This window comes from Pseudonaja textilis, chromosome 9 (genome assembly GCF_049901715.1).
Source record: "Pseudonaja textilis isolate UNSWEBS1 chromosome 9, rPseTex1.2, whole genome shotgun sequence".
Lineage (NCBI taxonomy): Eukaryota > Metazoa > Chordata > Lepidosauria > Squamata > Elapidae > Pseudonaja > Pseudonaja textilis.
This window is the reverse complement of record NC_141998.1, coordinates 18,446,346-18,470,105: the sequence shown is the minus strand read 5'-3', so window position 1 is coordinate 18,470,105 and position 23,760 is coordinate 18,446,346. Positions and strand designations below refer to the sequence as shown.

The window sequence follows — 23,760 nt, the reverse complement described above, 5'->3', positions numbered from 1 at the left end:
TGTAATGGTAGATTTTATCATCTTATTTTAACGACCCCATAATCCCTTGAGGGGTGGAGTCTGGGCAACTGAATGGAGCTAGCGGAGTGCTTATTGGCCAGATGCCCTTCCTGTCACCAATGCGGAGTTTTGTTCAGCAGATATAATCTCATTGTGCCCAGAGGGAGAAATATCTGCCTCTACCTAGGATCGAACTTACAGCCTCCTGGTTGTGAAGTGAGAGTTCCATAGTGGTAGATTTTATGAACCAAGTGTGATCACCTTAGAGCAAAATGTTGGTGTTTAGAAACAGGGAAACACTAAAGTGAGGAGACAACACAGATACAGAGTCTGTGTGAATCTCATTCAGGTGGCTTGCACCATGCATGGTGAATTCTTCTCACAGAGGGGCTTTCGCCACTTAATGAGAAGAACAGTCTGGGGTGTGTTGTAACACAGACAGAAGTTCTTGCAGAGAGTTGTGGCTGAGCTCCATGGCTTGCATTCACCATTGCAAGCAGTTGCTTTCAAGTTAGTTCCTCTGCTTCCCATGAGTCTATGCCCTGGCCTGAGGGATTAGTACATTGGGAGAGAAGCATATGTTTTTCAGTTATGTTGCTAATTGCAGAGACATAATAAAACCATATTGCTTCAGGACTGCAAACAACCAAGTTGCAGAAGTCCGCGGCTTATTTTGGTTGCAAATGGACCCCTAGCTACAGTAGTTGCTCAGATGCATCTAACTTTGCAAGTTGGCAACGTAGTCATAACAGTAATATGAACTATATGCATATTTTGAATTTCCTTCTCTTTTCATCTTCAGGCAGCTACGGTATCACAATCACAACTAAACCTCTTTGCTCATGGAGGATATCTAGGACAGCACACTAAACGGAAGATGAAGAATGGATGAGGAATAAAAAGCTATCTACTTTTTTTTTTTTACAGTTATTACTAGATTGAACTGTATTTCCATTTATCCAGCTAGGTTCCTTCTTTGATACAAAGGGGCTTCAGGTCTTAACCACAAAGAATGTCTGCCTTCTTCTTTCTAAATTAGAGATGATCTTTATATCTTTCTGCTTTTTTTCTGCCATCAGTTCCTAGCTACTATATGTTCCAAGCCCCACATAGTTACATAGCTATTCATATGGAACTCCTCCCAGGTTAGAGGAGACCTGCTAGCAGTCATGAAGGGCTGTCATGGAGAAAAAGGTGTTGATTATTCTCCAAAGCACAAAGGGCAGGACAAGAGGCAATGGGCGGAAGTTCATCAGAGGTAAATTCAACCTGGAAATAAGGAGGAATTTGCTAATATTATCGATTAGTCAATGGAACACCTTGCCTTCCCAAACTGTGGATGCTTCATTACTGGAGGTCTATCAAGATTCTCAGTCATCCAGGTCATGGTCGTCCCAAAGATGCTTTTTCAACTGACTTTCTGGGCTTTTTAAAAAGACATTTCACTTCTTATCTAAAAAACTTCATCATCTCTGAAGAAAGAGAGCTGAAGAAGCTTCTTGGGTGAGAAGTGAAACATCTTCAAAGAAAAACTAGAAAGTCCAATGATGTGAATTTGCAATTAAAGTCTTATGATGATTTAATAATAATATAATATGATATGAATAGTTGATCTGCATAACATGAATTTTAACTTAAGAGTGAAGGACTGTTGATATTGTGCACAAGAGATATGTACCAACCGACACACACTGTACAATTGAAAGGTTTTATTTGTTGTTCTATGTATGCATTTGTTTATGTTTGTTGTCAAAAATAAAAAAAATGTTTAAAAAAAGAAAAAGAAAAACGAGAAAGTCCAGTTGCCTCTTGAAAAAGCACCTTTGGGACATCCATTGCTAGAGTTCTCAAGAAAAGGTTGGACAATCATTTGTCTGGGACAGTGTAAGGATTGTGCCTTGGAGCAGGGGGTTGGACTAGAAGACCTTCAAGGTCCCTTCCAGCCCTGTGATTGTATGATTCTATACCATTTAAAGTGTTGGACGTAGTAAGCTTTCTGGGAAGATAACTAGGTATGTTATTCCACTTGTGAACTGCACATTTCTCTTCTCTTGGCAACAGTTCTTATCTTCTGGATAGAGCAGATGTTTCCAATCTGGTTCTACGCAGATATTTTATATAATCCCTTTTAGAGAATAAACTATGCAGTGAGAATTACTTGCCTATCCTGATAAAACAGAGAAGGAAAGAATACGAAGCCAATTACCAGTGACTGAAACACATAGGGGTCTTCCCCCCCCGCAAAAAAATATTCTCCACCACTGAGTTATAATGCATACAAGAGTATTTAAGACCTCAAGAGCTGTTACCAATGGTGGGATTCAAAAAAAATTACTACGGGTTCTTTGGGCATGGCTTGATGGGTGTGGCAGGAGAAGGATACTGCAAAATCTCCATTCCCTCCCCACCCCACTAACCTGCTTTCCAGCTCCGCTCTCCTGTGCAGGGCAACCAGAGAAGACCCAGCCAATCATCTGGGGGCAGGCAGAGAACAGATGGGGGCGGGGCCAGTCAGAGGTTCTCCAAACTACTCAAAATTTCTGCTACCAGTTCTCCAGAATTGGCCAGAACCTGCTGAACACCACCTCTGGTTGTTACTTATTTTATCTAAATCGTGGTCATAAAGGGTCCTTGGTGTTCTCTGAGCTTGACTGTTTCCTTGCAGGCATTTCATTACCCAACTAGGCACCATCATCAGTGATAGTAGGAGTGGGGTTTATCCTCTGTTTATATACAGTTGATTTGCCCTGTCAGTGTTGGTGGGAGTGTTCTTGATGTTTCCTTGATTAGGCTGTTTACTGTTTGTCTGAATTGGTAATGCCTTGATTAGGGTATCGTGTACAGCTTGATTCTATTAATTTTGGTGTTAATCTCTGCTGATCTGGGTCTTCCTGGCCAAGAGGTGTTGTGGATTCCAAGGACCCCCACAGTTGAACCCCGAGCTACAAATATTCTCTCCTATTGGTTAATTTGGGATAATGTGCATTTGTCCACTACGTTTAAAACCCAATTATTGGGTCCACACAACACATGAAACTCGGGCTGGCTTAGCGTAGCCTCAGTGTGCCAAATAAACCATCAGTGAATAAAACCATACCACAAGCTATGCCGTCAACAATACTGGCTGGTTTAACACAACACCATGAAAGCGTGAACCACATTTTGTTTCAGTAACTTTGGCGAAGCTAGATTACCCAGTGGATCACGTTCTAGAACAAGGGTCTTCAAACTTGGCAAGTTTAAGACTTGTGGACTTCAACACCCAGAATTCCTGAGCTAACATGACGGGAGGAGGAATTCTAGGAGTTGAAGTCCACAAGCTGTCAAGTTTGCTGTCAAGTTTGAAGACCCCTGTTCTAGAATAACAATGATAAAACATCATAAATGCATTCTTCTAAGAGAGAGAGAGAGGTGAGGAGAGAGGAAGAAGAGAGAGGGGGGAGAAGGAGAAAGAGAGAGAGAGAGATGTGTGCGTCAGTCCCTTAGCGAGGTCATATGCATTATTCATGGGCTTTAAATTCCAGCAACCAAGGCATTCCTGCAGCCCTTGAGAGCCCACAACTGAAACTGGACAAATATTCAAGCGGAAAATATTTTGAAAGGATCCTTTGGGCCTGTCCTTAAAATGATCTTCCATCAGTTAGATTGTGGCAAACCAAATTTGCAAATGAGAAGGAGCTGCCAGCTGCAGAAAAATGCCAGTTTCCGTTAGGACTTTTTAACCAGGTGTCCCTCGCCCTGCCAGAGACCAGGAACTTAAATCATATTTCTCTTGCCCATTTCCTGACACGTTTGTCATCAGCTCAAAAGCTTTGACGTTTTAGCCTTTAAAGGGTGGAAGCCAGGTCTCGTCTCCACCAAGGGTTGCCTGGAGTTTTAGGGGAACGCAAGTCGGAACCTGACAGAGCGACTGGCCCAAAGTCACCCCCAAAGCTTTCATGCCTAAGGAGGAACTAGAATTCACAGTCTCCTGGGGATGGGCCCAAATTCACTTAGTCGACTTGAACTCACTGTCTCCTGGTTGTCCCAAATTCTATTTTAGATTTTAGGGCATCTCTTTCAAGACCTACACATTACTGAATACCATGAGAGGAGATTCGTTTTACAAACCCACCTCCTTCCCACTTAACATTTGGGGTATTGTTTGTTTGCTTCCAGAGGTGGGACCTTCTGAAATACCTTCTCAACTTATAATTTCCTTTAGTCCGGCTTCTGACTCTCCTACCTCCTTCTCTTCCACAAGTATGGCCCTGGATTGAGATGTCTTTATTTATTTTATTTATTTGATTTGTCAATCGCTTACAAGATAATAGGTCTAAGTATAAACATGAGTAAGAATACAGGAAATGGGTATGAATAAACGGGGACAATAGGACAGGGACGGGAGGCACGATGCACGCCCCTCACAGACCTCTTAGGAATGGGGTGAGGTCAAGAGCGGATAGTTTGAGTTTAAAGGAGTGTGGAGTTTGAGGATGTAACAACAGAGTCAGGTAGTGCATTCCAGGCATTGACCACTCTGTGGCTGAAGTCGTACTTTCTGCAACCGAGTTTGGAGCGGTTTATATTGGCTGGAGATGAAACCAAAAGCCTTCTCAATGGTTCCAGCTTTCCTGCCACTGTCAAAGCCGCCTGGAACAGTTGGAAACTACTGCTAGAGCTGTGTTTCCCAACCTTGGCCATTTTGGGGTAGGTGAACTTCAACTCCCACAATTCCACTACCAGCATGGCCATTGATAAGGATTCTGGTAGTTGAAGTCCACTATAAGGAAGGCCGAGGGCCAAAAAATTGAGGCCTTTGAACAATGGTGCTGGAGAAGACTTTTGCGAGTCCTTTGGACTGCAAGGTGATCAAATCGGTCAATCCTAGAGGAGATCAACCCTGAGAAGGCCAGATCCTGAAGATGAAACTCAAAGGCTTTGGCCACCTAAGGAAAAGGAAGGACTCACTGGAGAAGAGCCTGATGCTGGGAACGATTGAGAGCAGAAGAAGAAGAAGGCAGATATGGCAGAGGATGAGGTGGCTGGATGGAGTCACTGAAGCATTCGGTGTGAGCTTAAATGGACTCCAGGGGATGGTTAGAGGACAGGAAGGCCTGGAGGAATGTTGTCCATGGGGTTGCGATGGGTCAGACATGACTTTGCAACTAACAACAACAACAAGCTGAAGACCATATCTTGGAAATGGCCCAGGTTAGGGAACACGGCACTGCTAAAGCAAAAACTCCAAACTGAAATGGAATTTCAAGGGTAAATAAAAATGGCCCCTTATCTTTACTACCAGCAACTCTGGTGTGATGCCATTTGGCCTCTCCCGCACCAAAAACCCTTCCTAATCTGGAGGAAGGCAGCCCATGGCCACCTTTAATCCAGAAGGCAGCTTCATCGGGTGGAAAGCAAGCTGGGAGACCAGATGGCTGGGCCTAGGAGTCCAGGAGGCTGGAGAGAGAACTGGGCTCATCTCCAGGAGCTGTGGTCAGGAGACAAAATAGCTGCAGTCTTTGCTGCGGCTGCTGGACTGCCAGATCATCAGGTCCTTGCTTATTCCTCACCACTCACTTCCCCTTCCTGCCTTTCCCTTTGGGGCTGCAAGGTTGCACTTGTTACTCACAGAGGCCTTACTGGCCCTCTGCCCGCTCCCTCTAATCGGTTGTGGGTTGGAGGAGGGCAGAAGAAAAGGAGGAAGCTCTTGCCCTCCTCCTCCTCCTCCTCCTCCTCCTCCTCCTCCTCCTCCTCCTCCTCCTCCTCCTTTTTCTCTTCTTCCTCCTTCTCTTCTCCCTCTTCCTCCTCTTTCTCCTCCTGCTCCTGCTCCTCTTCCTCCTTTTCCTCTTCCTCCTCCTGCTCCTCTTCTCCCTCTTCCTCCTCCTGCTCCTTTTCCTCTTCCTCCTCCTGCTCCTCTTTTCCCTCTTCCTCCTCTTCTTCTCCTCCTCCTCTTCCCCCTCCTCTTTCTCCTCCTCCCCTTCTTCTTCCTTCTCCTCTTCTCCCTCTTCCTCCTGCTCCTCCTCCTCCTCCTGCTCCTCTTCTCCCTCTTCCTCCTCTTCCCCCTCCTCCACTTTCTCCTCCTCCCCTTCCTCCTCCTTCTCTTCTCCCTCTTCCTCATCTTTCTCCTCCTGCTCCTCTTCCTCTTCCTCCTCCTCCTTTTCCTCTTCCTCCTCCTGCTCCTCTTCTCCCTCTTCCTCCTCCTTCTCCTCTTCCCCCCTCCTCTTTCTCCTCCTCCTGCTCCTCTTCTCCCTCTTCCTCTTCCTCCTCCTTGTCCTCTTCTCCCCTCCTCTTTCTCCTTCTCCTCCTCCTCTTCTCCCTCTTCCTCCTTTTCCTGCTCCTGCTCCTCTTCCTCCTCCTCCTTTTACTCTTCCTCCTCCTCCTCTTCCTCCTCCTCCTCCTCTCAGGTTAAAGCACACCTGGTGCATCACCTCAGAGGCATTTTGGCAAGGTGGCTGAAAACTTTGGGGGGGGGGCAGGTAAGGCAGGAAGAAAGAACCAAGTTTCTTTGCAACTTGTTTTCCCTCCATTAAAATCATCGCAGCGGTTGTGTTCTCGAGAGAAGCTTTGCGCAAAGAAGCAAAGCCACAAGCTTTGGCCTCCCCTTGCACGAATCCTCCTGCGAAGCCAAGCCGGCGGGGAACGGAGAAAACCGGGCTTCCTTGTCAAACCCTAAGTAAGCAAGGCCGGGTAAATAACAATCCGCGGCGGTACGCGCAGGGGTCCCCAAACTTGGCCAGCTATGCTGGCTGGAGAATTCTGGGAGTTGAAGTCCATAAGTCTTAAAGTTGCCAAGTTTGGAGACTTTTGCGCTACGGGATTTCCAGTAGCGGGAGGATCGCGTTGTAAAGATTGGAAACGGGCCGCTAACGGATTAAAAGGATAATAAACGCCTTTCGGCTGGTGGGATCTTTCGTCCCACAATTGCTGCTTTTACAAACCTCCCTTCAACGTTGACTCCCTTTTCTTGCCAATGTCCTCCCCAAAATACGCATTGCTATTTTTTTTAAAAAAGCAAACAATCCCAAAACAAAACCTGCATCTCCACCGGCGGACTTGTGGCGGGGAAGAACAAACAAAACCGCTTATGGACAGAAGAAAAACGTCCTTATAAACATCCCTCTGGAAGCCGATAAGAGGGAGAGGGCTATTTAAGCCACCACATTTAATTCTTTCTCTTTCTTTCTCCCCCCTTTCTCCGTCCCTCTCCCCCCCCCTCTCTCTCACACACACCCGTCCCGAAGAATTTTCACGCGGCCTTTTCCACCGCCACCCTTGCCCCATCTTGGAAATCCTTCCGGACTCCGAAGTAAAACTTTGGGTTTCTGTCTTGAAGCCCTGCCGGCTCGTAGAACCAGCCCCGTCGGCTCCGCTGACAGCTCGGTCCGGTTCTCTTTCTCTCCTGGATAGGCCCGTCCGGAGCTGCCCCTTCCAGCGATCCAGAGCGGGGAGCGGGGGAAATGGAAGAGCCGGGGCGAGCCGCACAACGGCGGCGGAGGCCGACAGAGGAGCCGACGCGAAGGCCGGCTTGGCCACGGCCGGAGGCGAGGCTCGCAATGTAGAGACGAGAAGCGCAGCGATGCGCTCCGCTCACAGCTGCGCTCTTTCTCTCGCCCGCTTTCCTTCTTGGCCAGCGGTTGCCGTTGCCAAACTCGGCAAAGCGCGCTTTAGCGAAACTTTTAGGAAGCAGAGAAAGTGGGAGGAAAGGGGATTTAAAAGGAAAATCCGGCCTCGCAGTGACGCGAGTTCACGGGAAGCCAGCGACCTCGCCAAAATAATATCGCCTCGCCTTTGCCGCCCCACTTCTCCGGCATCCCAAGCTCCCCTTTTCCCCTCCCGTCCCTGGCTCGCCCTCGCCGCCGCCTCTTACCTTGATAGTCCCGTCCATCGAGCTCGATCTCCAGCCGGGGGTCCCCAAGGTCCCCACATTGACCCGGTTTCCTCGTGGCACCCCTCCTCAAAGACGCCCCTTCCCAAAGTCCCAAACTCGGATCCTCGCTCCCGCGACGCGTCTTAGGCTGGCCTTGCTCGCGGCGCGCTCCCGACGTCGACTCACCCCCCCAATTTCCCTTCCCTTCTCTTCCTTTCCCCGAGGCGCGTCCCCGTCCTTCCTCGGGGGTGGTGGGGGTGGGGGTTTCTCCCGCGCTCCGCTCCAAAACGCGCGTCCGGCCCGCTGAGCTCTCCGACTCCCTCTCGCGCTTGGCGCAAAGCGAAAGGGCGACAGTAACCGGATGAAACTGTTTTTCCCCACCCCCTGCCAATTTTGGGAAGTGAAGTCACTCGATGGGGAGGAAAACTCGGTCCGCCCGCTGCGCCCGCCCGCCCGCCCGCCTGCGCGATCCAGAGAAAGCTGGATGCGCCCAATAACCGAGCCTGGCGGGGTCTTTTTGCTCTCCCGAGAGAGAAGCCGACTGGCAGGATCGCTCTGGAGGCTACTTTCCTGCTCCGTCGGGTGTCATATATCCATCCATCCATCCATCCACCCATCCACATACATATACATATATAGGGAGGGAGGGAGGGAGAGGGAGAGGAGGGAGGGAAGAGGAAGAGAGGGAGGGAGGGAGGGAAAGAGGGGGAAAGAGAGAGGGAGGGAGGGAAAGAGGAGAGGGAGGGAGGGAAAGAGAGGGAGGGAAAGAGAGGGAGAGAGGGAGGAAGGAAGGGAGGGAGAGAGGGACGGAGAGGGAGGAAGAGGGAGGGAGGGAGGGAGGGAGGGAGAGGGGGTGTCTGATGGGGGGAGGGAAGAGCTGAACAAACCCAGAGCTGGTCACTCCGCACCGGTGTCCCGCAGCCTACTTTTAATCGCCTTGTCGCCGAAATGCGTCCCATCTTCTTCGTTATAGGACCTGCTCACCGACCACAGTTCTTAGAAGGCGGCCAGCTAGAGCCCTTACAATTCCGTTTTGGTTCCCCCCACGTGGGTGGGTAGGTAGGTAGGGTTCTTTCTTTCATCCTTTTGGGGGGAGGGCTCCGCTTTTTGCCCGGAGTTAACGGCAACTTTGGAAGAGCGGGTAACTTAGGTGTATTGCCCGGTTTCGGGGACCGGAAAAACGGTCGGCGCGTAAAACTCTTAGCATCTCCCCGCGGCCAGTGAATAGCCTGAAGTTGTAAAAGGAGGATCGGGCTTAACTATGTTGGGTTGGTTTTCCCCTTCGCCCTCCCGCAGCCCACCCCTCATTGGTATTTATGTGTGCTATGGTGGGGGTGCCTCTAAAGGACCCCTGAATGTATTTAAGTAGGACTTCCTTCCTTCCTTCCTTCCTTCCTTCCTGTCACTCTTGACTCACTTCTTTCTAGGGCTGAGAGACCCCAAGATCGCCGTTTGGCTCCCAGCCTAAGGCAGAACTAGAATTCACAGGCTCCTAGCTTCTCTTCTACTCTTTTAAGTACTATTCCAGCTGCCTCTCTATTTAAAGCAATGGCTTGCTTTTTTAAAAAAAAAATTCAAAGAAAAAGTTTGATTTTATAAAGTTCCCTGTAGATTATCCTGGTTTTGGTCACGTGACCTACGTGTGTGCAATTTTGTATGCCGTAGATTTGGGAGCAAGTCTTATTAAATTCAGTCAGACCTTCCTTCCTTCCTTCCTTCCTCCCTCCCTTCCTTCCTTCCTTCCTTCCTTCCTTCCTTCCTTCCTTCCTTCCTTCCTTCCTTTCTTCCTTCCTGATTGACTGACTGACTGACAGACAATAAAAATTAATTCTAGGGCAGATTTTTTTTTTTTTTTAGTGCTTGGAGTTGCTGGTAGGAGTGAAGCGTCCCCTTCATTTCTGCAACTGATTTTTTTTATAGCTTTACCTACACCTTACTTAGAGGTGACGACTTCAGACACGTTTCTGCTTTCAACAGCTCTTATTTTGGCGTATCCGCTGTTCGGTCGAGCTGGGAAGCCCCGGTGCTACGGGAGTCAAAGGGTTGCGCAGTGCCATCCAAAAGCCTGCTTCCCGGGAAGTCCCATAAATGGGTTTCTGCTCCGTGGATCTTACTCTGGAGTTTACACGGGTTTTCCCGTCCGGTTCCCTGACTCTGGCCCCCGAGGCCGTTTTAATGCAAACTCATATAAAGATTTTAAAAAACAGTTGGTTGTTTCGATTCTTATCAACGCCACTTTCCTGGAATTTGGAAGGATTCGTGAAGACGAAATAAACATCAGATCGCTGACTCTTTAGAGCTAAAAAGCGAGGAACGGAGCAGATTTCCCTTTTCTAGAGCTCTTGAATTCAGCACCTCCGTTTAGCTGGGAGGACGGCGGGGCGGGGGGGGGGTGGGAGGAGGAGGGAGCTAAAATACAGGGCAGAAGGAAAACGAGATTCAACCCTCGCGAAGTTCCCGTCCACTTTCTGGACCGTTTACTCAAAAGTAAGAGCCATGCATAGCAGACTAAGTTGAGGGGCCGCGCTCTGCTTCGGCTGCCATAAAGACGAGGCGACAACTCTCCCCCCCCCGGCCCGCCACTTTAATTCACGTCTAGCCTCTCCCAAAGAAACCGAAGCGACAAAGCCCGGTGGCTTTCCCCGAGGTTTGCGCAAATACTCTAGCTCAGATTCGCCGGCAAAACCACCCCTCTCTCACACCGAAGAGAGAGGAGTTTATGGTTATAATTATTAAGATTGGTAGGGTCGCCTTCCTCCCTCCTCCTCCTCCTCCTCCTCCTCCCTTCCTCTTCTCCCGCCTCCTCTTCTTCCCCCCTCTTCCTCCTCCTCCTCCTCCTCCTCCTCCTCCTCCCCTTCCTCTTCTTCCTCCTCTTCTTCTCCTCCTTCCTCCTCTTCTTCTCCTCTTTCTGCCTCTGCCTCTTCTTCTTCCTCTCCTTCTACTCCTCCTCTTCTTCTCTTTCTTCTTCTGCCTCTGCCTCTTCTCCCCCCCTCCTCCCCCTTCCTCTTCTTCCTCCTCTTCCTCTTCTCCCCCTCCTCCTCCCCTCCCCCCTCCTCCTCCTCCTCCTCTTCCTCCTCCATCGTCTTAGAGGGGAGAAAACCTAAATGAATTTCCCAAACTCTTCCAACGCGTCCGTTTCCTTCACTCCGCGCCCTGAAACAAGCCGGCAACTCTCGCGCTTTGAAGGGGCGGGGGGCGTCCCACAAAACCGTAAAATTAGAAAATTAAAAATACAAAAGGACGTCCCACATTCCTTTAAAAAAAAACATTTGGGGAGCGTGTTAGGCTTTCTTTACTTCTTCCCCTCCAAACCTCCCCTACTTCTCTCTCCCCCGCCCCCCCACCCCAGACGTTACCTTCTGCGGCGTCCAGTCTCTCCCCGCCCCCCCACCTTTTTACTCAGGATTTTTAATCCAAGCAGGCAGCGAGAGGCGGGGGCTACCTGCGGGGACCCCGAGAGACAACCCCCCCCCTCACACACACACACACACACACAGTTCCCTTTCGCTCCCCGCCTCCAAAATAGATGCGCGGCGGCATCCCATCCGTTGAGCCGAGATGAGGGAAATGCCGGCTTAGGTCGGCGTTTGCTCTCCTCCCCGGGGGGTGGGGGGAGGTTAGGATGGAGGAACCTGTCCCCCCCCCCATACACACACACCTACCCATCTACCCCCCCACCTCTCTCCTCGGCCCCTTCCTCTTCCCAATTAGCCCCCCTCCTCCCTCCATTCAACCCCACTCCTCCTTTTCATCGTTCAGAGACGTAGCGCAACCTGGACGTGACCTGGGCCGAGATTCCTGCTCGTCAGCCCATTCAGCCCACCATTCAGCCGGGTAGGAGGGGAGGGACAAGCCTCTCCCCAATCCTCACCCTCACCGCCTCCCTTTCCTTCGGCTTTCCCTCCCGGACCCCCTCCCCAAATCCTGTCTACTTTTACAATCCAGGCGTGGGTCTGCAGCAGAGTCCCCAGAGAGAGCCGCACACATCTGGATGCTGTAGCGGGGTCAGGTCCCTTCTGCCTGGGGCCGCTGGCACTGGCATTCAATTAAAAGACGTCGCGCTTAACTCTTCGGTTGCCGTCGCCGCCTCCCTGGTTTTGGGCTTCTACGGGCCTGTTTCTTCACCCCCCCTCCGCCTCCCAAACCCGGAGCCTTTGCTTTGAGCTCCCTCCCCTCCCCCCCACATCCCGAAAGTGAATAGATATAGGTACAGGCAATCCTCAGCTTACGACCAAAACGGAGCCCCAAATGTATGTGGCAGAGGGGAAACATTTGTTAAGCGAAAGACAAAAGGAAGAGAAGGACCAGGGGAGACAGGAGAGCAGTCTTCCAATATCTGAGGGGTTGCCACAGAGAGGAGGAAGGGGTCAAGCTGATTTCCAAAGCACCTTTGAAGACCAGACAAGGAATAATGGATGGAAATTAAACAAGGAGACGTTCAACCTGGAAATGAGACATTTTCCGACAGAGCAATCAACCGATGGAACAGATGCTGCCTTCGGAAGTTGTAGGAACTTCCATCACTGGAAGCTTTCAAGAAGAGACTGGACTGCCATCTGTCAGGAATGTTGTAGGGTCTCCTGCTTGGGCGGGGGGGTTGGACTGGATGACCTACAAAGTCCCTTCCAACTCTGTTAATGTAATCTAATCTAATAATTCCAGTTAAATGTTAATAATGTTGAATAATAATATGAAATTGCCTTCGGAAGTTGTAGGAACTTCCATCACTGGAAGCTTTCAAGAAGAGATTGGACTGCCATTTGTCAGGAATGGTGTAGGGTCTCCTGCTTGGGTGGGGGGTTGGACTAGAGGACCTACAAGGTCCCTTCCAACTCTGTTAATGTAATCTAATCTAATAATTCCAGTTAAATGTTAATAATGTTGAATAATAATATGAAATTGCCTTCGGAAGTTGTGGGAGCATCATCACTGGAGGCTTTCAAGAAGAGACTGGACTGCCCTCTGTCAGGAATGGTGTAGGGTCTCCTGCTTGGGCAGGGGGTTGGACTAGATGACCTACAGGGTCCCTTCCAACTCTGTTCATCTGTATCTCTGTAGTGTCTGCAGTCTTCAAAAGAAAAAGAGAAACCAAGGAAGTCCAGTTGCCTCCTGAAAAAGGACCTGGGGGATTTGTTAAGGGGGAGTCTTGCCCCGTTTTTACCGCTTTCCTTTGCCCCTGTTGTTTAGTGAATCTGGCTGCTTCCTCACTGACTTTCGCTTGTTGGAAGGTGGCAAAAGAGGGTCATGTGATTCCCCCCCCCCCCGCAACACTGCAACCATCTTAAATATGAACCGGTTTATCAAGCAACTCAATTTAGATCGTGTGACCACAAGAATGGCAGCACCAGTTGTAAGTGTGAAAAAACGGTCATAAGTCACTTTTTTTTCCACTGTGTTGTATAACTTTGACTGGTCGCTAAAGGAACTGTTGTAAGTCAAGACTACCCCTATTTGGAGGGGAGAGAAGAAACAGTGAAGAAGAAACACATCAAGAGTTTTCTAAATCCCCTCTCCCTCTGCAGATGGTCCAGTATAGGCAGCCAGGTTCTATGGGTATTAGAATAGAATAGAATAGAATAGAATAGAATAGAATAGAATAGAATAGAATAGAATAGAATAGAATAGAATAGAATAGAATAGAACAGAATATAGAATAGAATAGAATAGAATCTATTAAGAATAGGATAGAATAGAATAGAATAGAATCTATTAAGAATAGAATAGGATAGGATAGGATAGGATAGGATAGAAGAGAAGAGAAAAGAGAAGAGAAAAGAAGAGAAGAGAAAAGAAGAGACAAAAGAATAGAGAATAGAACAGAATAGAGAAGAAAAGAGAAAAGAGAACAGAACAGAACAGAATAGAATAGAACAGAATAGAATAGAATAGAATTCTTTATTGGCCAAGTCTGATTGGACACACAAGGAATTTGTCTTTGGTGCAAATGCTCTCAGTGTACATAAAAGAAAAAATTCATTCATCAAGAGCCAAGAATCATAAGGTACAACATTTAATGATAGTCAGAGGGTACAATAAGCAATCAAATCATACTGGGAAACAATCAATATAGATCGTAAGGATACAAGCAACAAAGTAACAGTCATGCCGTCACAAGTGAGAGGAGATGGGTGAAAGGAAGGAAGGGAGGATGAATAGCAGTAACAGTAATTCTTATTTATTTTTAAAAAATCATACTAGGAAATAGTATTAGCGTGGGGAGTGGGGGAGTTACTTGCAAGGGGGGAGGGGGTGCCCAGACAGCAAACCTGCCAGTCATTTTTTTTTAAAGGCTCCGAGGCTCCGTTTTTCAATGGATCCCAACGAAGAATCGCAAAACCCGCGACAGTCTCCGAAAACACCAAAGTTTGACCTTCGGGCGACCCACGGATGGGAATCGGTGGGGTGCCTTAAAACTCACCGCCCAAGTCCAAAAACCCGAAATGGACGGTGGTGTCTTTAAAGGGTGGGGGGGGGGAGGGGGGAAAGCGACCCTGAAAAGAGGCAAAAAAAAAAAAGAAATAATAATAGTAAAAGTCAAGGAAGGAAGGAGGGAGGGAAGAAAGACGAGCAGACTGCCAGTAAGGAACGCCCTCGCTCTCCTCTTCCAAAGATTTTGGCTCGGGGTTGCCTCTCTCTGGACCGGTTTCCCTCCTCCCCGCCTTGAATTCCCTTCTGTTCAAAGGCGAGTCCAAGAAGTACCGTGTAAACTGAAATCTCCCCTCTCCCCATCACCGCGAAAAAATATTGGATTCGGATGCAAGAAGAATTTTGGAACGCAGCCTCCCCAACTCCACCCCCCAAATAAACCAAACCCCCCCATCCGTTCCCCTGTCTGGTGGTGGGGTGCAAGGAAGGATCCCTGGATTTCTTTCCTACAAGTGGGGAAGGGGTCTCAGCAAGGGCGCCCAGCGTGGGTCCTTGCCTGGTGTCTGACTGGCGGCGCCCAGCGCTCCCTTCTGCCACCGCTCCTGCCTGCTCCCTGCCTTGGGGCTGAAACGAAGAGCGCCCGCTCGCCAGTCTAGACTAGTGAGGCAACCCAGCTAAAGCCGAAGAATGCAAAGGATTTATTTGGGCGATCTCCTAATCACAAATGTCTATGGAGATTCTCAGTCATCCAGGTCATGGTTGTCCCAGTGGTGCTTTTTCAAGAGGCAACTGGACTTTCTGGTTTTTCTTTGAAGGCGTTTCGCCTTCTCATCCAAGAAGCTTCAAGCTTTCTGTTTTTTTTTCTTTGAAGGCGTTTTGCTTTTCATTCAAGAAGCTTCTTCACCTCAGCAGAAGCAGAAGCTGAAGAGAAGCTTCTTGGATGAGAAGCAAAACGCCTTCAAAGAAAAAAAAAATACCGGAAAGTCCAGTCGCCTCTTGAAAAAGCACCTTTGGGACTCCCAATAACAAATTAGTAACCTAGCTGTTCAGGGAACCTGGCTTCCCCATGGAATTGGTTTGTCGGAAGAGTCGCAAAATCACATGACCCCCGGACACAGCAACCGTCATAAATCCGAACCCGTTATCGAATGTCTTGAATTTTGATCACTTGACCATGAGGGTCGTAAATGTGAAAAACGGTCATAATAAACTAACCAAACAGGACAGATCAAACAGGACGATACGGTATACGTCAGAAAGGACCAAATCGCCTCTCCTGGGGAGGGGGGATGGGGAAGCTTGTTTGCCTAACCAGGTAGCTGGAATCTGTATACTGTACCGACTTGTATTTTGGCCTGTCAGTACCAGGGTGTGGGGGGACGGGACGGGGGGGGACGACAACAAAGGACTTTCTCTGCTACTTTCTGGATATCCCGAAGTAGTTGCATCTTCAACTCAGCCTGCTTCTTCCTTGACTATATCGCACGTCTTCACTCGAGAGTGTGTGTGTGTGTGTGTGTGTGTGTGTGTGTAGGGAGGGAGTGCTTTTGCGCCCTCTGTTCAAGCAACGATCAAAGTAATGGCACTTTCATTTTCCTTTATTTTTTATTTTGTTCAACAAGGTTCCTAAAGGCGGCTTGAGCCTAAAGGTTCTCTCTCTTCTCTCTCTCTCTCTCTCTCTCTCTCTCTCTCTCTCTCTCTCTCTCTCTCTCTCTCTCTCTCTCTCTCTATTCCCATCATTCTTTTTTCTACCTATCTCTCTCTCTCTCTCTCTAAGGGTGTCGGTCAATAGTCACACATCATCAAAAGGAAGGGACCACCGACGCTCGGTCCAGTTTGGTCTAACCGTTAAATCTCAAAAGTGCTTTTTTCCCGTCCCCCATAGACATCTAGTGGGTGATGCATCAGGCTAGAAAGCGGGAGGCCCTGAATTCTAGTGCCGCCTTTTGCCAAGAAAGTTGGCTGGCCGACTTTGGGCCAGTTACTCTCTCTCTCTCTCTCTCTCTCTCTTAGCCCAGCCTACTTCACAGGGTTGTGGTGAAAATAGGAGGAGGAAGGTACGTTGGATAGGTCAGCCGCCTTGAGTTATTTGTAAAAACAATAAAGTTGGGATATAAACAAATAAAACAAACAAGGAACAAATTCGGGTAACCGGAAATCGCGCAGCTTCACTCTTAGCGCAAAGCCATTGAGCCTAGGAAGCAAGCACTTTAACGGGGCGGCGCGGGTGGAGGCGGGGGAGAGTTATTTTTTTCAAGAGTCCCCCCATCCCACCCCCGTTGCTGCTCTTAACTGCGGCCAGGCCATCTCTACCCCGCAGAGATCGCAGGTCGTTTCCCGCTGCCACCGATACCGAGAGGAGACGCGTTTCCATAGGATGGCGGGGCAGACAAGAGGCGCCTTGGTTGGCAAGGCGGCTGAGAAGAACAGAAGAGCGCAGTGGTCCGTTTTGAACTCGGGTGCTGAACTTGTTGGAATTCATGGGTGTGTGTGTGTGTGAGAGAGAGAGAGAGAGAGAGAGAGAGACAGAGAGACAGAGAGAGACAGAGAGAGAGAGACAGAGACAGGCAGAGAGAGAGAGAGAGACAAAGAGAGAGAGACAAAAAGAGAGAGAGTGAAATAGAGGGACAAAGAGAGAGGCAGAGACAGAGATAAACAGAGAGAAAGAATGAGAGAAAAAGAGAGAAAGAGAGAGAAAGAGAGAGAGAGACAGAGATAAACAGAGAGAGAGAAAGAGTGACACACACACACACACACACACAGAGATGAGGGGAGATATATATATATATATCTCCCCTCATCTGTGTGTGTATATAAGAGAGAGAGATTTCTTGAGCAGACGGAAGGGTGGAACTGAGTTGTGTGAAGTTGGGTGCGTTTTACTCAAGGGACCTCCAGCCGAAATGAGATCTTGAAACTTTTCTATCTTCTAGAGACCAAGATTGCAAGATTAAGCCCAGGAACCAGTTCGGTGCAGCAAATTAAGGCACCAGGCTGAAAAGCCGGAGACTGAGTTCTAGTCCTGCCCGAGGCACGGAGCTTGTTGGCATCCCCCTCTTAGCATCCCTCTCTAGGTGTCTTAGATTGAGATCAGCAGATGGGAAGATCATGCAGCAGTCAAAGTAGATGGGGGGGGGTACCCCTTATTATGTTTCACAGAGATAGTTGGTTCTACTAAATTTAAACTCTCAACCGGATGCTCTCCAGATGTGCAAAGACCTCTGAAGAATTCCTGTCCAGCATGCCCTCCACATCTGGAAGGTGCCACGATGGAGAAGGCTGGCTTAAACCCACAACACAAAGAAATGATTTTTTTTTAATATGGGGGGGGGTGAGCATAGCTTCCCGGCGAGCCTTCTCTGAAGTTGAACTAAGAAGTACAGACAAGTACATCGCTTTCCAACATACTAAGAGAGAAAAATCACTTAGGTTTGCCGTGTTACACGAAGGACAGAATTTCAATTGGGGAATTTCCATCATGGTCCAGGGAGGGGATAGCATGAAGCCCCCCCCCCCTTTGCTTAAACCGGGACAGGCAGGAAATTCCCTGCAAGAATTTCAAAATGTTTTCTTGCAAAGCTTTTCTCTCCCTCCTCTCCCCGCCCTCCTCCAACACTTTTCAACAGGAAGAGCAGAATAATGTCAAGGTTAGAAAGTTTGCCTTTGCATGTATCTGCAGACAATGGCAGCATATGTTTTCGGTAAGTGTTGAGGCTAGCCAGACATGTGTCTTGGAGATCTGGTCACACTTTATGTCCTAAACCATAATGTGCTTGGGTTATTTGTGGCTTAGCATGCTGTTGTAAGCCAGGCAGTGTGGCACATGGTTTTATTATCATGTTTTTCACTATTTTACTTTAACAATTTGAAGTTGTAGGCTGTTTAGAGTCAGGAGGAGGAGGAGGAGGAGGAGGAGGAGGAGGAAAGGGGAGAAGGAGAAGAATGAAGGCCCAAAAATGAGACTTCAGCACACCAGCTCCAAATGTCTGGCCCCTCGCTTGAGGCCATAATTAATTTGAGATTTATTTTTATTGGAGGACCTCGTTTAGTCTGACCTTAGCTAAACAAGACTCCAGCTAGACCCTTGATGTGCTTGAATGAAACGGAATATTTCTCTCTCACTTTTCTTCAGGCATCCAGGCCTGCTTTGAATTTATTCCTCAGACTTCATATATTGGAGATTTAAAAGAAAGATTTAAAGCTTTTCTCTGCTCCCAGCCCCCAACATCCAGCTATCCCATTGCAGAGTGCAGTTGGAGAATTGGGGGGGAAAAATAGAGGTGCTGACCAGAAAAAAATAGAGTTGCGTGTTTTCTTAAAGGTATATTTAACTACATGCCCCCTCTCCCCGCCCCCCAAAAAAAGAATGGGACTTTTAATAGGTCAGCAGAATTACTGAATGAACTGAAAGGATTTGATTACTTAAACTCTGCAGTCTGGAAAAACACAAATCTTGCAATATAAAAGTCTGTTCCCGATGCTCTCTCTCTCTCTCTCTGTCTCTCATTTTCTTTCTAACAACTTCAGTATGTGTTTTTTTCCAGGAGAAGTAAAGCCCCACCCCCTATTATCTTTAAACCAGATCGGAAAATAAAGTGTGGTAGTTATCACCATTGTAATGAAGAACAGGATAAAATTTGTTCTAGGAAAAGATAACTTATTAATGTATTTTAAAACAATCTTGTAGGATTTTTTAGATGGTTGTAGGAATGAAATACTGGGATATTGGAATGTATATAGTGAGATAAAGTAATTTTCCCTATCTATCAACATACATATCTAAATGTGTAAATGCCATTGAAGTCCAGAGGGTATTCCAAATAGAGATGTGCAGATTTGAAAGAAAGAAAGAAAAAAGAAGGAAAGAAAGGAAAAATGAAGAAGGAAGGAAAGAAGGAAAGAAGGAAGGAAGGAAGGAAAGAAAAAATGAAGAAGGAAGGAAAGAAAAGAAATGAAGAAGGAAAGAATGAAGGAAAGAAAAAAAAATGAAGAAGGAAGGAAAGAAAGAAGGAAAGAAAGAAAGAAAAATGAAGAAGGGAGGAAAGAAGGAAAGAAAGAAAAAATGAAGAAGGAAGGAAGGAAAGAAAGAAAGAAGGAAGGAAGGAAAGAAAAAATGAAGAAGGAAGGAAGAAAAGGAAGAAGGAGGAAAGAAAAGATGAAGAAGGAAGGAATGAAAGAAAGAAAAAATGAAGAAGGAAGGAAGGAAAAGAAAGTTTTTAGAAACAGCTCAGGACAGGAATAAAGAAAATATGTATGTTTAGCTTACCATACCAAATACTTAAGTCTTACCATTAGCAGAACCAGCTGTGTTGATAAGACATCACAGTTTGCAAACTGCACAGGACTTTCATCGAAGGAACTCACATTATGGAAAGAGAGGAAACTTCTTTTTGTCAGGATCAGCACTGGGGGTGGAGGGGTGGTGGGGTGGAGGGAGTGGTCTCAAGCCGAGAGGAATCAAAGCAGAGGCAGAATAAAACCCCCAAAGCAAAAACCTCACTTGCCCTGGACTTCGTTTGTGATGAGTTCCGCTCCAGCCTACCATCCTTCCATTCTAAATCCTTTCCCCACCATGTTTTATTTTTATTTATTTATTTATTTTTATTTGTCAATTGCTTACAAGATAATAGGTATAAGTAAAAACATAGTTATGAATACACGAATACATATAATAAAAATAAAGGAAACAATAGGACAGGGACGGTAGGCACGTTGGTGCGCTTATGCACACCCCCTACAGGCCTCTTAGGAAAGGGGTGAGGACAATAGTAGACAGTCTAAGGTTAAAGTTTTGGGGGTTTGGGGAAGAAGAAACCCCAGAGTCAGGTTGAGTATTCCAGACATTGACCACTCTGTTGCTGAAGTCGTATTTCCTGCAATCAAGTTTGGTGCGGTTAACCTTGAGTTTGTATCTATTGTGTGCTCTTGTGTTGTTATGGGTGAAGCTGAAGTATTCATTGACAGGTAGGACATTGCAATGTATGATTTTATATCCTATACTTAGATCAGATCGAAGGCAGCGTAGTTCTAGGTTTTCTAGGTCTACAATTTCAAGTCTGGTGGCATAAGGTATTCTGCAACGAGTAGAGTTTTTTTTCAACATTATCACTTTTTAGGATTCAGGGTGTGATTTCAGCCACAACTAAGTGCTTTCAATAGTACCCTGAAAGAAAAAAGAAATCCCCTTTTCTCTTTGAGCGGGGAGGGGACATGACAGCACTGTTCCAGTATTTGAAGGGCTCCTACAGAGACAAGGGAGTTGAACTGTTTTCCAGAGCACCAAAAGGCAAGACAAGAAGCAACGGATGGAAACTAACCAAGGAGAGAAACAACCTAGAACTAAGGAGGAATTTCCTACTGTAACAGTTAGAACCATCCATCGGTGGGTGACAATTTGTCTCCAGAAATTCTGAATTCTCCAACACTGGAAGTTGTTAAGAAGAGATTGGACAACCATTTGTCTGAAATAGCATAGGGTTTTCTACATAAGCAGGGGATTGGACTAGAAGATCTCCAAGGTCCCTTTCAACTCTGTTATTCTGTTTTCTAGTGGCTTGCCCTGTTGATGTTGGTCTTGGAAGTTCTTTAGTCGGGCTGTTTACTATTAACTTGTTTGGCAGTTAACAATAGCTAAAACAGTAAACGATCCAATGAAGGAATCTTCAAGATCAGTCCTAACACCACTGATAGGACAAGCCACTAGAATATAAATAGAGAGCAACCCACACTCCCTACTAACACTGATGATGATAACGTAGTTTGAATAATGAAATGTCTGTAAGAAAACAACAGAGCTCAGATAGCACCAAGAACTCCTCATTTCACCCCTGAGCTACAAATGTTCTCCTTTGCTGATATACTTTTCTTAAGGTTTGAAGGCCGTCACGGCCATTCGAGGTCTGAGAAAGGTTTGTACCATACAGATGGGCAAAACCATAAGGCTCAATTTCTTTCTCAGTTTTTCTGCAGGGTAGTTTTTTGTTTTAAAATGATAAACATATTTGGGGTTTATTCTGTAGTTTTTGCATTTCCTATCCCACCATGGCAGGAAATCTTTACAACCACAGCAATTGCAGTTACAGTGAGGGCCCCCAAATCCCGCCATGCTTCAAGTTACCCAACCTCTATCTTGTACTTTTACATATAGTGCCCTACAACCAGTGGTGGGATTCGAAATTTTTTACTATTCAAAAGTTCTGTGGGCGTCTCTTGGTGGGTGTGGCATGGCTTAGTCAGTGTGACATGGTTTGGTGGGCTTGGCATGGTTTGGCAGGCGTGGCATGGCTTGGTGGGTGTGGTGTGGCTTGGCGCACTTGATGTGGCTTGGTGGGCATGGCTTGGTGGGCATGATGTAGCTTGGTGGGCATGGCGTGGCTTGGTGGGCATGGCAGGGGAAGAATACTGCAAAATCCCATTCCCTCCCCACCCCACTAACCTGCTTTCCAGCTCCGTTGTCCTGTGCAGGACAACAAAAGAAGACCCAGCCAATCAGCTGGGACTCAATGGGAGGCAGAGAATAGATAAGGACAGGGCCAATCAGAGGTGATATTTGCCAGTTCTCCGAACTATTCAAAATTTCCACTACTGTTGGTTCTCCAGAACTGATCAGAACCCTCTGAATACCACCTCTGCCTACAACAATATGGATGATCTAAAACCTAGCATTTTGGTTGACGATTCCAGTGCTGGGTGGTTGGATGAATTGATCTCCTATATCATTTCCAACCTTTGCATTCCAAGATTCCATATTGTGTGTTTTGTACCAAGATCTTTGTTGAAAAGTACTTTTGAAGAGAAAATGGATGACTTTCTGCTTTGTGCAATGCACAGAGAGTTTTCCGCCTACCTTCTATTGGTTAGATCAGGGGTGTCAAACTCAAGGCCTGTGGGCTGCATCGGGCCTGCAGGATGGTTAGATCCAGCCTGCGGGTCTGCCCTGGAAATAGCAAAGGACCCGCCCATGGCACCTTGGCCTGATCCAGGCTGACTGGGCTCTGATCTCCAACCTGGTGGTTTTTGGCTTGAAATATGAGCAAATGAAGAATTGTGTGGGAAGTAGGAATGGGGTTTGTTTTAAGAGACTCTAGGAATTCAAAAAAGGAAAACACAAATAATGTTTTTTCTCCAAACTGTTGTCCAATTGACAATAAAATAACTGCATTGAAAGGCCTTCCTTGGAAGGCATGAATGAAACAAGACAATCATTGGCAAATTGACATAGAGTTAGACATTTTCTCTGTCAGCCATTGACTGTTTGTGACACTGTAGAATAAAAGTCAAAAGAATTTCACTCTTCATCTGTCAAGAATATTAATATTTTCCTGCCTAGTGAAAACATTTTAGCCACCACATTTTTATTTTAAGCTTGTTAAAGATTTTTTCTTCTCCAACCTTCCGGCCAGGGCAATGCAAAGAACAAACTAAATATTGTTTTCATTCTCCATTTTCTTTATGAATATGCTTCTTTGTATAACACCAAAAACTTTATGCCTCTATGAAAATCTTTTTTTAAAAAAGCAAGACATTATTCTATGAAATACAACTTCCTTTTCAACTCATTAAGGAGGGAAATCCTTTCCCTCACTTAGTGAAACCATACAGAGAAACCTAACAGATTTTTTTTTGCCTAAAAGATGAATGTGCCATCAAATAGGATAGTGTGTTTGTTTGTATGTGTCTATCTGTGAATTAGTTGGGATATTTATCATGTTTTCCCTTCTATTTATAGTCCAACTTTGGAAGGCTTTATTCCATCCATCTCCATAACCGTTTTCCCTTTATTCGCTTGTCTATTTATCTATCAAACGTATATGATTGGGCAACCAACCAATACAAGTGGGATGATCTGTCAGTCTGTCTGTCTGTCTGTCTATCATCTATATCTATCTATCTATCTATCTATCTATCTATCTATCTATCTATCTATCTATCTATCTATCTATCATCTATCTATCGTCTGACTATCTATTTATATATCATCTATCTATCATCTCTTTCTATCTATCTATCTATCTATCTATCTATCTATCTATCTATCATCTATCTATCTTTCATCTATCTATCATCTGACTATCTATTTATATATCATCTATCTATCATCTATATCTATCTATCTATCTATCTATCTATCTATCTATCTATCTATCTATCATCTATCTTTCATCTATCTATCATCTGACTATTTATATATCATCTATCTATCATCTATATCTATCTATCTATCTATCTATCTATCTATCTATCTATCTATCTATCTATCTATCTTTCATCTAGCTATCATCTGACTATCTATTTATATATCATCTATCTATCATCTATATCTATCTATCTATCTATCTATCTATCTATCTATCTATCTATCTATCTAATCTATATATCTAATCTACTGTATATATCTATATGTCAACCAAGTTCAGAGAGCACCAAGGACCCTCCATTTCAACCCTGCGCTACAAATATTCTCCGTTATTAATATATAATCAGCTTAGATCCTATGGGACTTCCAGATCCAGACAGACAAGTAGGTTCTGGACAATCAACCAGAC

General features: G+C 46.3%; 1 protein-coding gene across 3 annotated transcripts in view; it reads right to left on the bottom strand.

Moving 5' to 3' along the window:
* FLI1 (Fli-1 proto-oncogene, ETS transcription factor) overlaps positions 1-23,760 on the bottom strand; it is a 110,685-nt gene that overhangs the window by 71,419 nt on the left and 15,506 nt on the right. Inside the window, exon 1 of one of the 3 annotated variants that reach the window (XM_026709032.2) lies at positions 7,850-8,198. The exons of the other annotated variants lie outside the window; for them this stretch is intronic. Within the exon in view, the coding sequence (XP_026564817.1) occupies positions 7,850-7,867 (18 nt within the window). The 5' untranslated portion in view covers positions 7,868-8,198. Of the gene's footprint in view, positions 1-7,849; positions 8,199-23,760 lie in introns of those variants that run through there. 3 annotated transcript variants of the gene reach the window in all.